General features: G+C 39.6%; 1 protein-coding gene across 2 annotated transcripts in view; it reads left to right on the forward strand.

The window, feature by feature from the left end:
* The window catches only part of rngtt (RNA guanylyltransferase and 5'-phosphatase), a 106,223-nt gene that overhangs the window by 84,451 nt on the left and 6,507 nt on the right, over positions 1–15,265 (forward strand). For both annotated transcript variants that reach the window (XM_003446279.5, XM_005475013.4), the window contains exon 14: positions 6,762–6,828. In XM_003446279.5, the coding sequence (XP_003446327.1) occupies positions 6,762–6,828 (67 nt within the window). The remainder of the gene's footprint in view (positions 1–6,761; positions 6,829–15,265) is intronic.

Genomic DNA, 15,265 nt, shown 5'->3' on the forward strand with positions numbered 1-15,265 from the left:
TGTTAGATATCATTGACATTTTTTCTCAGTAATATATAAAAATAAATGGTCGTTTTGTTACAGTAATGACATTACGATTATGCGTTAATAATAATAACCTGCCATGCTTTTAACAAAGCTTACAGATGAAATAGAATAGAATAAAATTTCCCAACAGATCCTTTAATTACATGTCTGAACTTTTCTATCATGATATGATATCATGATCCTTCTTTCCAGAAAGAATACAACTTTTGGCCAACAGAGCTGACAAACCAATCATGTTCACATCATAATCACCAAGAGGGATGTCTGATGGGACCATCCCGAACAGTGAAATCAGCAGAGATGGATATACGTTTTGATCAAATTTTAGAAAAAGTCTCAAACATTGATCTCTTTGGACATATCCAAAACAGATGCAACATTGTGGTTCGAGCCCCTCTGCATTGATCACATTTAGGATCCAGGTCTGCCTGGATTTTCTGAAGAAAACTTTAAACTGTCTAAGGCACGCTGAATAAAAAATGGCCTGTATTTGTATAGCGCTTTACTAGTCCCTAAGGACCCCAAAGCGCTTTACACATCCAGTCATCCACCCATTCACGCACACATTCACACACTGGTGATGGCAAGCTACGTTGTAGCCACAGCTGCCCTGGGGCGCACTGACAGAGGCGAGGCTGCCGGACACTGGCGCCACCGGTCCCTCTGACCACCACCAGTAGGCAACGGGTGAAGTGTCTTGCCCAAGGACACAACGACCGAGACTGTCCAAGCCGGGGCTCGAACCGGCAATCTTCCGATTGCAAGGCGAGCTCCCAACTCTTGAGCCACGATCGTCCCTATGATTTTGTTGCCAAATTGGGTCTAGGATGGGTTTTCCCAAATCAATTTCCCGTTTGTTTTTAGGATTTTCTAATCTGGTCAGTGGGTATGTATTGAGAAATTCTACTCATAAGAGCCAGGCCATATCTGTGTGTAGTTTGTGTGCTTTCCCTGTTCCAGTTTTCATTAGTTCTCTCCCATTTTTTCTCCCATTAAAACTATACTTGCTCAAGAACTTGACTCTTGACCAGGTTTGGAGATTCACGTATGTACTTCCTTTGGTTTAACCTCCTAAGACCCGAACTCTTCCACGACATGCATTTTTGATTTCTCTTGGATATTTGGGCATATTGGGGCCCGATGAATGTAAAAACAAAGAATTTCCAGATTTATTTTTTTTTACCTTATTTTTGTTTTTAAGAAAAATGAGAGCCACAAATGAGGATATTCATTTAAAATTTCGATAGAACAGTAGCAGTATAATGTCCTCGTAAGTGGATATTAGGACCATGTAGAGCAAAATTGAGTATTTTGGTCTAAATAACGCAAAATGTGATGTCCACATATGTGGACGGCAGGTCCTAGGAGGTTAAGTAAGGGTGCCCAGATAGGAGTGCAGGAAGCAAAGTGCATGATGCCCATGTGTTCATTATGAAGTACCTGCTATATTCTCACATGAGCTTCATAAGACATCACACTGACTTTATGCTGGGAAGCTGGCAGGTTAAAGACCAGCTGATGGCCCATCTGACTTCACCAGACATTTGCACCTCCATCTGGTAACGTCTAAATAAGTTCTGGGCTCCAGAGCATGTGTGAAAATGGCTTACAGTAGGTTAATTCATCATTGTGATTCAAAATTGCTGTCTAGGAATTACCATGCTTCTCCCCAAATGTCATCTGAGATGGGCCCCTGGTCTTTCCACTTGGATAAGTAGTTAAATGGATTTACGTTTTGACCACATTTTATTCATCTCAAGCTCAGTATTTTATTCTTGGACTAAAGGAGTAGCTTTGCATCACTCACAGTTCAAAATATAGGACCTTAGTGAAGTCCTGTATTTCAGTTATTGACTGAAAAAATATGCCCTCTGTAATGCTGGGCTCCTTTAAAACAGTCTTCCTTCTGATTGGCTAACCTTTGCAAACAGAAGGTTGAATCAGTGGCTGGGGCTTCTATGCTCTTCTGTGAGTTGTGTGCCTGGGATATTTGCAGTCTTTGACATTGACCTGTTTAGAACAGAGAACGTGGAGCAATCAAAGCAATTATATGCACATACAATGACCTCATCATTTGAACCTTAACAATAAGAGAATATATTATGTATAAAAACAAGAAAAAGCATAATACATTGCCTTGAAGAAAATGAATGAAAGGAATGTGTTTCCCTTGTCACACAGGATGCTGATGCGAAATCATTGTCTTCAAGTTTCATGCAGTTCATTTTAAAGTACATTTGATTTTGAACAAAATCTAATCATGCACCTGCAAATCTGCAGGGTAGATATGCACAAAGCATTGTGTTTATTTGTTTGTTTGTTTCAAGAAGACAAATTCAAATAACTGTTCATCTTTTCAGTTTGTCCTCTTGTGCCAGTAGGAGGCTGGCATTTGTGGTTTGGAGCGACTTAAAAATTATTGGATGGATTATTCTCCAGTTTTATAGGTGCTCATGTCCCCTCCGGGGGGAAAAATTCATCACTTCAGTGATTCTTTCAACCATCATCGGGTCAAAATTTTATTATCTCCAAAAGCAATGGCATTCTCGATAGCTTCAGCTCTGGTGTTTGCAATTTTCCAAACATTAAACCTGCAGAAACATCAGCTTGTTTGCCTTGTAACTTTGACTTGGCAGTTGCAGTAGATCACCGCTGGGCCTGGGTAAAGTCTCACAGAGCTGCTAGCTTGGCTGTAAGATCTAGTGCTCTTTTTTTCTGTTTCTGCACATCCTTCAACTCTGTGTTCTTTTCTGCTGTCCAGTCTGTGAGTGCTGTCTGAGTCGCTGTCAGCTTTCTGGAAATACTGCCTTTTCCTTCGAGAGCCAGCTGACCTTAGTGACTGTCCCAGCTTTATAGCCACGAGCCTGCTACCATTTACCTACAGCAGACTGAGAGGATGGCAGCAGAGTACAGTCACTCATTCTACTCTGAATCCAGCCAGCAGGCCCACTAGTCAGCGCCTTGAGTCCTCCCTGTGTGTGTAGGAGAACACAGACGGTTATTGTTGCCATTTGAGAATGTTCTGATATTTCCCCAAAAGATGATTTTTTTGGTTTTTTGCTGGCAGATGAGCTCTCAACAGACCTCGCTATAGCTTTTCAAATCTCTTCTTAGTCAGAGAGAGAGAGGGAGAGAAAGAGAGGCATGTAAGGAGGTAACAACTGTTTATTCATCAGCCCACACAATCAATCTTTGAGCACATCTTTGCGTACCACAGAGGCATACAGCCTTGCAAGTTTTATTGCCATCTCTGAAAGCAAGCACAGAGGCAGACGGTGATTATTTTGTGACAGGAGAGGTGGAAAACAAGGAAATGGAAAGATGAAGCAGCAAGTTGTGTTGGTGGACATTGCCAGTGCCCCTCCCAAGCATGGAACAGTCTCGACTATTGTATAGATTACTTGAATTATGGATAATTCGAGTCAGTATTCTCTCTGAAGGCAGGATGAGTAATGGTTACATCATCTCTTATTAGGTGTGCAGTGATTTTAAGAACTCAAAAAATGGAGAATGGTCCAGTCTAAATGGCTTGGATTGTCTCTGTAGAGCCCAGAGCCCAAGCTTCTCATTACTACTCTTGTACTCTGGGGAGTTGAGTGTCATTACAACATTGCAATCCATATTTTGTGTGTGTAAAGGATCCACAGTCAGACCTCAGTCAAGTACCTGCCTTGGAAATGCACCAGAAAAGTCAAGAGCAACACAAAGTCAATGCTGTTGAATTTTTGTACTTTACTCTTTTACTGAACTGTTGAGAACTATCCACTTTTGCATCCAGAGAGGAAAGATTTAGACCGTAATGGAGGCCGAACACGGTGTCACAGAGTTTGTGTTCAGTTATTATGTACAAACAATTAACATACATCGCTTTTTAGAAGCAGCACAGAAGGGTTTGGAATATACACCCACTATAAATCACCAAGTCTGCTGTGAGCTTGGAGCAGTTCATCCTTCAGCACAAAGATGAAGGATTTTGCAGAACTAGCGTGTCTTTGAATGGAATTCTGTAGATGGCATCTGAAGCGCGGGCCACTATCGTTCTGCTCTCACTATGATCACAAGGACATGCAGCTGTATACAGCTGTTACATTTAGGCTTCATTTACTGAGGTAAATAAAGATTTATCCGTGAATCGTGCTAAGCTATACAAGTTACCATAATATGTTAATTTTTAACCTTTATTTTTATATTGAACAAATAAACACATGATCATCAATTAGTCCATCTCTTTATATTAGTTTTTTATAGATACAAGTGTATATAGCCTGCACTAGTCCCATATGTTATATCTGCTGCAGTTTGCAGGGCCGTGTTGGTAGGTTGTAGATGTAAGAAATAAAGAAATTAGAAGATGACTTTAGCAGTTAGGAGATTAAATGTCACCATAAAAAAAATCCCATGGTCATTATAGGATTTTAAGAGCTTTATAGTTTCACAGCAATACCTAAAGTTACTGCAAGGTACCTCCAATGATCTCTTTGTTTTTTGAAGGCTCAGTAATTTCTAAATCTAGCTGTGGAGCGTAAGAAAACATCAAAAGTTGCATTTCTGATAACTTTTCGTCTGACAACAAAATCTTTAACTACAACATATGAACACCAGCTAGGCTGCACTCTGGGTGGATCTGAGTGTCATGGTAATGAATTACTAATCATACTTGAGCTCAACAGAGCCCTTTTCGCCTATCAGTCTGTCAAGATGTCATATAAAAATTTATATAGTACATTAGAATTTTAGATCATTTTTGTGGAGGCTGATTTATGCGACAGAGTAGTGTTCCAGTGTCACCCCTAGATATATGTTGTAATAGAGTATCTCATGAAGACAGTGAAGCCATATTGGATAAATTCAGGGTTGTTTTAAGCCACGAACCCAAGAAATTACTCTGGAGAGAAACGTTTAAATTTTTTCTTTCTCACATGTAGCACACAACAGGAGATCGTTTGCATTAGACACACTCTCGCTGCTGAAAATAGTTTAGTTTAGGTGAGCCAGCTGCCTGAATGGCGCATGCGACGCCCACTTTATGACAGTGACGAACACTGTTGTGACATCAGAGGAATCAGGCATTGTAGCTGTCTGGTTTAAGTCATATCACTGTCTGATTTGACTGAGTGGGGTATTTTGCACCTGTGTCAGAGGTTGTCCAAATAGGTTCAGCCCTGCCATGCATGTTCAAAAATGTCTCTCTTTTATAGTTGTTTGCCCTAATAGTGTTTAGTTCAGCTCAGTTCAACCTAAGAGCATCTAATGGCTTTCCATTGAGGAAATAGCTCATATAGAGTGACCAGAGTATTGGTATGAGTGAAGTCGTGCATGATGCAGTATTTTATCATGCTTCAGTCCTAGTATTAACATTTTTTTAAACATATGTTTGTTTGTTTTTCATTAATACTGAGTGCTAAGACCATTTCTAATCTCTTGCTTAATTTACGCTTGATTTTTTTGCTTCTAAAGATTTATAAATCTGTTGGAATAGTGTTCAGCTGCCAGGTACTATAGTTCTGATATCATGCTGTTTGCAGATGTGTTGACATTTAACAGCGCCTTGGTTGTTTTTACAGAATCTCCCGCCTTGTTCTGTGTTGAAAACCTTTTATTTTTCTTCTGTATCGTTAAGTTCTCTTGTTGTAGCACTATTCGTCTGACCCCAGCTCAGAGGAAAATTGATGCTCCAGTGTAATTTACACATGACCCTGTGAGTGAAACATCAGCTTAGAGCTGTGCAGTAGTCTGTGAACCACAACAAAAGAGTCTCTGCTTTAGAGACTGTGTTGCAAACCGCAATCTTATCTGTTTCTGCACCTTTTGTACGGCCTCTGGGACTATCTCATGGATGCTTTAGGAGAAATGGTGTCAGAAGAAGGGCACTTTTCTTGTTTTTGAATCCTGCATGTTTACGAAAGTGGTCACAATGTGTAGGTCCAAAGTAATAGTTGAAGTAATGATGGGACTGGACACGCTGTTGTAAGATCTTGGCACTGGACAGTGTCCATCACTGCATGGCTATTTGGCTCTTTTAATGTCTCCTGCTGCTTCCTTCCTGCCTCTGCTAGCTATCATTAGACCAGAGGGGGTTGAAATGGATGGAAAGATGGTCTCCAATTTCAGCCCCGACTGAAATCTCTGTGCTGCATCAGACTGCGTAACTGCACTGTTGTTTAGCCGTCACTTTAGCTCAGCGGCCCCCTTATTTTCATTCTAAAAATGGTTAACTAATATGAAGCCAGTGCCAATGCTTGTATGCGCAGTCTGTGGCACACATAGCATCAGACAAAGTGTCTGGAAATAACTACAGGCACATGGGGGTGTTTTTGGTGGAGAGTGCTGGGGAACAGTGTGTGATTAAGACATCTGTTGGTGAGCTCTGAGACACATGTTTGTCGAATTGAGAGCTGCGCACGCAAGATCAAAACCTGCACTTTAAAACCCAACAGCCTGTTAAAATGACAGTCACCTGGAGATTAGTTTTATATGTCCATGATGTTGTGTTTAGTCTGTATGTGATTTAGAATGTATTATTGTATTGCACTATAAACACGCCTATACTCCAGTTTAAAAAACATCAAGCTGTGCCGAGTGACAGAAGGGCTTCGAGAGGTGTAATCTCACGTCTCTACCATTCTGTTACTAGCTGCAAAATGCAAGCGACGTAGTGATTTCTTTGCAGCTCTTACTGAGATCCTGTGCTGAGTGTGTTGCTGGTGTTAACCGGGATCATTTTGTCTTTGCAGGCTGCTACCACAGACCGTTGGCTTCCTCTATGTTGGCAACTACGACAGGCCCTTTGCGTCGATGAAGGTGAGAAATAAAATAAATTCAGCATTGTACCAAAAAGCCAAAGCCTCCATCCTCATCCAGCTTTAAATTAGCTTTGTGTAAAATGTCTGATTTTTTTTTTTTTTTTAAAGGTGTGTGGTTAGGCAACACTGCAGTTGAATATAAATTAGTCCTCCAACCACTTTGACAAGTGTAATCTTAATTTTCTTTTTCCATTAACACATTTTCTCATATTTTAAAATCGCCGGTTTCCCAGTTAGCTTCAAGTTTTACTTCCAGTAGCTCCATTGTGTAGTGGTTTGTGCAAAGATCCCAGGTTCAATCCCCAGAAAAAGCACAAATTCCTTTGGAGTTGCATCATTAAACAAATCTGTGGCACAACCTGCTGTGAATAAGGAAGCAGCCGAAAGTAGCTTTATTTCTATTTCTAGAACCTCTTATGTCTTCACGTGTGGTTATTAGATACATTCAGTGTAATATTTAATCAGATAATATTTTTTTTCTGCCTACTGCTCACATTTTTAAATTAAATAGCTGCAGTTTCCTTTTTCTTACATAAAATACCTAATCTCATTAGTGAAGGTTAAACTGTTTGCCCAGATATTTCAGTAAACTTACATGTGTGTTTGATAACATGGAGTTTCAGTGTAGCAGAATTGTATATATACATTTAATATATCTGCAGTACCGTGCTGATAAAATGTGTTAGACCTTCTACCATAAAACAATAAAATAACGATATTTTAGAAATCCCAAATTGGACAAATTGGAGCGTTTCATCATGCTCGTGTCATGTTTAATTTGATGCATGTTGCTGTAAAAAGTGGTAAAAAGATGCATTTGGAAGCTCCACACAACAGTGATGCTCAGTTCAACGGGTTTCATAGTTGCATAAGGTCTGCTGTGTGTGAATACACAGTTGAGATGACATCATGAGACATTTGACCCACAGCAACACAGACTCGGTCCTGTGCACTCCAGTGATAACTACCATCTCATCAACATCATATATAGGTTAGGGTCCATTAAATTAGAATGAAAATTTGCCAGTGTGAGGCAGCTGACAAGCAACCTGTGTTTGCATTTGTTTTACTTTGCTGTAAATTTCCACTAAATGACTTGTAGCATTTGTAGCCTTTCCAGTCATGGTTCAAAAACACAGTAAACAAGCTTTTCTTTTCCCTCTCGTATCGTCTTGTCGTGCCAGATTCCCATGTATCAGCCCTGGGCTCTGTCACCAAACACGGCAGATTCTGTTTACTGCTTGGTCTCTAAGCTTCTCACGGGGTGTCGGAGCAAAAGCTGCAGCCCTGGGGTCATCCTCTGTCAGATTACATGTTGTTATTTTTGTGGTAAAATGTGTTTTACAGTAAGTCCGAATGTGAATATGCTAAAAATGGTAATTACTTGTCATCACAGGACATGATGACTTGTGGTTTTAATCAGAAGGCTGTTCCTGATAAATCTGACACCTCTACACAGCCTGTGTATGCGTTTGTTGTCTGCTGTGCTCTGTCACTCTGTCACACAATGGTTTTGACATTCATCGCCTTCCTTGTGGCCATGCTAGTAATTTCAACGTGCCTATTAGATGCAGTCGGAGGCATATCCAGTTTCCACTATATTGAAATCCGTTTGGCTGCTGTTGAGGGAAATCAAACCAACTTTGTCTGTGATAGGAAAAATGTTGTAATCTTCACGAACACTTGTTTTATTGGCTCAATCTTCCAATTTAGTTCCTTATTGTTGTAATTTCTTACATTGTTTGCACCTACAGGGTATAAGTAAAGTGAATATTTGGAAGGGATGTTGTCTGAGAATTTATCAGCTGAGCGCTTCAGAAAGAAGTCTGCTGTCTCACAAATATTGCGAGACAGCAGACTTCTGGAAAACATTTGTGTGTCTCTCTAAACGCTGTTTGGAGTTAATGAGTATTTACTGAAAAATGGTCTAATTATGATAAGCATGTCTGGAATAATTTATGACTTGCTGTTTGTTAAAAATTCAGTTGTAATTAGAATTTAGAAAGAAAGTATTTGAAACCATGTAAAATGTAAATAAAAACATTAATGTTCTGGAAACAGTTTAAGTCAAGTCAGTGCAATTACAAGCTAAAAAAACAAGTATTATTTGATCATATTTGTTTATTTACAGCAGTATTTAAGACGTTTTTTTCCTGTACTTTCTTATACCCATCCCAAATTTTGCAAACATGTTGCTGCCATTAATAATAATAATAATAATAATAATAATAAATTTTATTTATGAGCGCCTTTCAAGTCACCCAAGGACACTTTACAATAGGATAAAACACTTAGTAAAACAATGGCAGAATAAGAACAATAAATTAAACATTAAATTCAATATAAGCATGTTTTTCAAAACACTACAAAAAATGTTGGTTTCTTCTTTTTGATATGTTGTTTTTATACTTTAATTAAATGCATAGTATGAATCATTTGTAAATTTGGGTAATTTTTCTTTATTTATTTTATCATCTTAGCTTTTTTGGAAACAGGATTTTATTTGTGACCAGGTTAGGCCGCAGCCACAGGCCTAGGCATAGAGACTGGTTGATGACTCCCTTGGAACCGCCACTTGCTTTGAAATGAGTATTCTCCAACTGGTTGCTGGAGGTTACCGACAGTCACTGTGAAATCGATTGCTAAAGCCCCTTTCACTAAGGCTGAGAGACCCATCAGTGACCCCCTGACAACCAACGGTTGCTAGGAAACGATGGGTACTCCTTGACCGGTTAGCAGGTGGTTGCTGTAGGTTGAGTCATCAAGAGTGTGCTGCACTGAAAATCTCCTTACGATTGATTTGGTCACTGGCAGATTGCTGTGGGCGCCCATGGTATGCATGGAGGATGCTGACTTGTGAGAAAACACTCAGCAACTACTCACCAAGCTGTGATGAAACTGAAAACGTGTATCAGAAATAGAAAAGTGGAACATCCAAAATAAAAGTTGTGTAGTTTGAAATGTGTTGATGGCAGTGGTACAGTACAGCTTTTACACTTTTTGAAGTTGCGCTACCTTGTATTCAGTGTGTTCAGTATACATACAGTAATACAATTCATCACCATTTTCTCTTTCGCATGGTTTGCAGTGAATTTTGAGAAGTTATTGATTGATTTTTTTTTTGTCTACTGCTGGTCTAGTTTGAATAATACTTAGATGCGACTCCAACTGCAGTTGGTGATTACTACAATTATTTTTGTACACTGATACCATAGTTTACAACCAGTAGATAAAGCTACAAAAATAAAACCCCGTTTTTCCTGTAAATTCATCAGTAGTCCACCCACATTGGTGTTTTAACTTGTGTTACATAATTAGACCTTTATTTTTTGACTATACAGGTTGACAAACTGGGGTTGACTCACACGCTTGGGTTGTTGTTGTTCCTAGACTTTCAAAAACATTTCCACCGTGACGTCAGCATTCGGTTTGCGGGTTGCCATTTTGAAGCATCAAGTTTGCGTTTCTGCCATCGCCATTTTATTTTTGAACCAGAAGCGATCATAGTTGGGCAAGAGGATGGAGTAGCACCCAAGACCTGGTTGAAGAAAAATACTCAATACATTTGAACTCTGAAATTTGTCACTACAGGATTGCCTGGACCACAATCTAGGGACAACCCACTGGTCCCACGTGAACCAGTGGGAGTCTGTTTAGCTAATGTCATTCATTTAAAATTACAAATGATATTTTGGCTCATGGAAAGAATATTTATTTAGTATTTCATAGAAACACTTTATGAAATGACACTTTTTGGGACTCTGTCGAAGCTGGAGATGTTTTGAAGGCAGTCATATTGCATTTCTGGACTAGCTTGATTTTTTTCCAACACAGTGGATATGTGGGTTTTTCATAGAAGTATGGTTTTGATGTTTTTTTCACATACTTAGTCTGTTTGAGTCAAACTCTGGTTCATTTTCCCCCCTTGTTTTTTTTTTTCAGAATATGCAGTAGTTTTGCCTGAAATATTGCAAAAGAAATGCATGAAAAGAAAAGAATGCAAAGTAGTAAATTTTACAGCTTATCTGCCCCAAAGCAGGACATCTTCTATGTGTGTGTTTTTGTTGCTCCTACTCCAGATGCATCTTGCCAATAAGTGCATTGAACTTCTCATGTGGTTTGTATTGATGCATTTCGACTCCTTTGAAGTTTGACTGGAGTTGTGAAAATGAATCAAATATCATACATTTTTTTTACATGACTTAATTTCAAGGCATTCAGACTTAGGGTCTAATCAAAACACCTACGTCGGTGCACTACTTTTGGCATGCTAGCGGGCCGTCGTTATTACCGTGTTGTTTGGAAAATACGGCACACTTAAAATCAATCCTTTGATTTTTCTGAAAATCGTCAGTGCCCCTTATAATCCTGTGTGCCTTATGTATGAATTCTGGTTGTGTTTACTGACCTCGAAACGATTTTATGTGGTACACGGTGCTCGTAAATCTGTCAAATGTTTCACTACGACTTTGCTAAGCTACGAAGCCGCACCGCTTGATGGATTGTCGGAGCATTACGGCTATCGTAGGCAGGAGCCTCGCGGAGTGATACGTACTGTGCTTCAACATAATATTACCTTATTGTGTGTGTATAACCTCTTTTTACGTTTTGTGGATATTATACATGGTTATATAACTTTAATGCACATAAAAACAGCTCCTTGTTTAAGTGAAAATACATTGATGTTTTGGGGGTTTTTTGTACTAATAAAGTTGTGGAGTTGTAAAGTATTTTGTCTAGTGTCAATTATATCGTTATCACAAATTTTCAAATGTATATCGTGATAAATATTTTTGGTCATATCGCCCTGCTCTACTGTTGATTCCTCATCTAGGTGTAGTTTCACCACTTCATGGAGTCTGTTCCCTGTGCAGAACTATATGCAGCCTGTGCTTCCGGCTCATTTATTTACTTCTTATGTATTTCTAAGTAAGCGAACAGTTACGCAAAGACATATTTTATTGTGTTTAATCTGTGGCAGGACTTTATTGAAATGTTTTTGAAGTGATTTGGATTTTTCAGACATTTTTTTTTAGACTTTTCCTAGATATTGTTGAATCAAAATTGTGGGATTTTAAAAAAGAGTATGAATACTGTGTAATTAAAAGTTCTGCCCACAGGAAAACAAACCAATCAGTTAAAAGTTTGAGAAGTTGTTGGAGCAGTTGTTGTTTAACTGCCAGATTTGACAGTGCGCCGCATGCCTGCTCGCCTCTAATTTGCCTCATTTACACATTATTACCTTGTTGTTCTCATCTTTCTTTTTCGATGCGGCAGCCAATCTGAATGTGTGGGATAATGATTGTTATTATACATATTCACCAGAGACCTCAATCCTGATGTCATCTCGCGCATTCAAAAGGAGTCGTGGAGTGGTCGGAAGTCCCATTTGTTTGTTCTGGCACAGCTATTCAAGGGCACATATAGCTGTAATTACATAGTAGATAATGCAGCTGATCTGTGACAAATATTTTAACTTTACTACTGAACATTTGTGTGTATTGTAGTGGAAGCTAATATTAATAGGGAGGAGATGTTACCTTATTCTTTTTGAGCATGCATCTTATATTAGGACTGAATATTGATACAGTCTATCCAGAATCTTATTTCCTTCGAGGGTCCGTTTGTTCATAGTCGTACTTTTGCATCTTATATCGTCTCCCCACTTATACGTTATTTCATCCAGTTTCTCGTTATTAAAATGGGCCCGGGTGCTGCAGTGCCGCAGACCTCCGGGCCCCTTCTGATTAAGTCTAGAATGAAACAAAGGCAGGGTCAGTCGCAGAGAGGCGTGATGGGGAAAATAAAACAGCTATTCAAGGAAATTACAAACTTTGTTTATTTGTCTGACATCATACTGTAGCGCAGTGCGCTCGTACAACAGTCCCCACAGGATCCAGTATTTGATAAGGAAGCAGGGCGACTGCCTGCGTGCTGTGTACTGGCTGGTAAAAGGTCAGATATCATAAATTCCAGTAGTCTGGAGCTAATTTTGGTGCTGCTGCTGCTGCTGCTGCTGCTGCTGCTCCTCCTTCTTCTTCTTCTTCATCTTCTTCGTCTCCTCCTCCTCCTCCTCCTCCATTTGTGAAAAACACCTGGGGGATTTTGTGTGCACAAGTGAAGTTAAAGGGATTATGTACTGTACACTGTGCATGCTGAAATATATATTATATATTGCCTCTCCAAACATCATTAGCACTACAATGCAACAGTTGGCTATAGACACTCCAACCTTGGTATGCTCTTCTTAACCACATCAAATCTTCATGCTGGAAAGATTTACTAAAGACTAAAGTCCGGATCACTGCAGATTTCCTTCTGTGTGATTTGTAACTTGAACTGCCTGAGGTCAGCGCTACTATAAACTCTCTGACCAGAATAATAAAAATTGAAACACAGGACCAGATAACAGCTTTGTTACCTTAATGATTGGCTATTTTTCTTTTTTTACTGCTGCATATATGAAGCTATAATGCCTTAAAAATTTGAAATCAAAATTTCTAAACTGTGGGAGACAGAATATATTAGTGGGAAATTAACATTGTACAGTCACAAGAAATCCTTAGTGGGATTATCAGATGACACACTGGCACTGTACCACTAATGTGAATGGAAATTGCATTCATTAAGACATAATCACGTCACGAGTAATTAGTGTTTTTATGAACATGAGCCTGGATATTAAAAATACAACTCTCCAGCATGCACGATGCAGTGAAAAGGTTTCAGGAATCAGATTCAGACTTTAGTCACTCTTCTGCAGTGCTCAGAACAGCAACCCTTCAGCTATAGTGTCATTTTATGGAAGTGGATGAACTCGCAGGTGGAGGGAAAAACAAAAAATGAGTTATGTGCAACAGACACATGCGACAAAGGTACACGCCATGGTTCATGTTGTTTCATCTGAGTGTTCTCCTCAGGACGCTGTGGAAATGGAGCTCTCGTCAACAACGATGATGCTTGACATGAAACAAAGTCGAGTCAGTTTGAAAGAGAAGTTGTTTCTCTCTTGCAAGTGGTCATAACAGTGGTTTGATCGGTCAGTTCCTGGAACTTTTTCAGTATGACCAATCATAGCCTCTGTGTCTTTTCACTGAGCCTTGATACTCGAGAAAAAAAAGAGCTCTCTCATCACGTTTTAATTTTTTTTAAAATTGTCCACAACAAAGAGCTGCTTTTCTTCCTTGTCAGGCATGTTTATATTTGCTGATATTTCTGATCATTTCAGGATTTGAATAGAAGGCAGGCAGCAGAGCGCTTCTGCTCTGCAATAGTGCAACATTGGCTGATAAAGAGTTTGACTGCCAAAGTCCCTGATAACTGGTGGCACACGTGTGCTGCCATAATGAGACAGATTTGGATGGATTAAGCACCAAGTGGTGATGAAAAATGGCAGCCAACATGTCACCCTTCACCAGCAGGAAGAGATCCAGCCTGTAGCAGCACGTCCCGCCTGCCTGTACTGCCCTTCACAGCTTGCTGGCAGTTTGATGTGTGGAGCTTTAGGAAAGCTCAGAGATTCTGTCGCTGCTTTACATCATCTGCAATTCTTCTCCTAGTAAAAAAAAAAATGTTTGACTTGGCTTCAAAATCAGATTTCGGTAGTTTTGTCGATATTTAACAGTTACAGCTGCAAATCAATTTAGAGGCCATTTAGTGTGTTTATCTAAAATGTCATTTTTAAAAAATGTCTGTTTAGTCTGGATTCTTTCTCTCGCTTTCTGTCTTCCTTTCCTCACAAGCTTTCTTGCTTCCTGTGTGAATTCGACCCCCACTGTTAGCCCAGATGCACCACGCTCCAGGATCACATAAGCTCTTACTTTGTGTTTTTAGTGTCTTGCCAAATACTGGTGCTTTCCTGGCAACGCCGGTCACTCTCTGACCTCAGCTAAAGGTCGCGTGTTCACGCTGAACCCCGGAGGTATTCGTCATTTTTACTCTCTGCGAGGCCAAGGTGAAAAGTCACATCACAGCACCTCATAGCAACTCATGTCATTGCTTATTTTAAAAGCGTGCAATTGCACGTGACTGCTTCAGCTGCACTTTTTGTCTTCCACGTTCCCAGCAGCTACAAGATTTGCATTTTTCCAAGTCTCGACAATCCTCTCAGTCCCTCGACAAATAAACAACAGATGCTCAAATGTCTTCTTTGACTCATACTTGATCTTCAGTATCGTGTGCCATTTTCTTATACTTCAGCAGTGTTACAGTGTGCTCAGTGTGTAGAGCTGATTTTGTTTTCAAAGCAAAGTGTGATGTAATAAGTCAGTGATCCTGTGTGGCTCAGTAGGTGGAGCAGGAGCTGTTGCACTGCTTTATTGAGAGATGAAATACAGACACTCATGTTGTGTTAGTGTTTGTATGTGCTGATGTTTTATCGTAGGTCCTTATGAAGCAACGCAGCTGTGTTTAATGATCAAATATAAAGATTAACT

Source organism: Oreochromis niloticus, linkage group LG15, assembly GCF_001858045.2.
Source record: "Oreochromis niloticus isolate F11D_XX linkage group LG15, O_niloticus_UMD_NMBU, whole genome shotgun sequence".
Classification (NCBI taxonomy): domain Eukaryota; kingdom Metazoa; phylum Chordata; class Actinopteri; order Cichliformes; family Cichlidae; genus Oreochromis; species Oreochromis niloticus.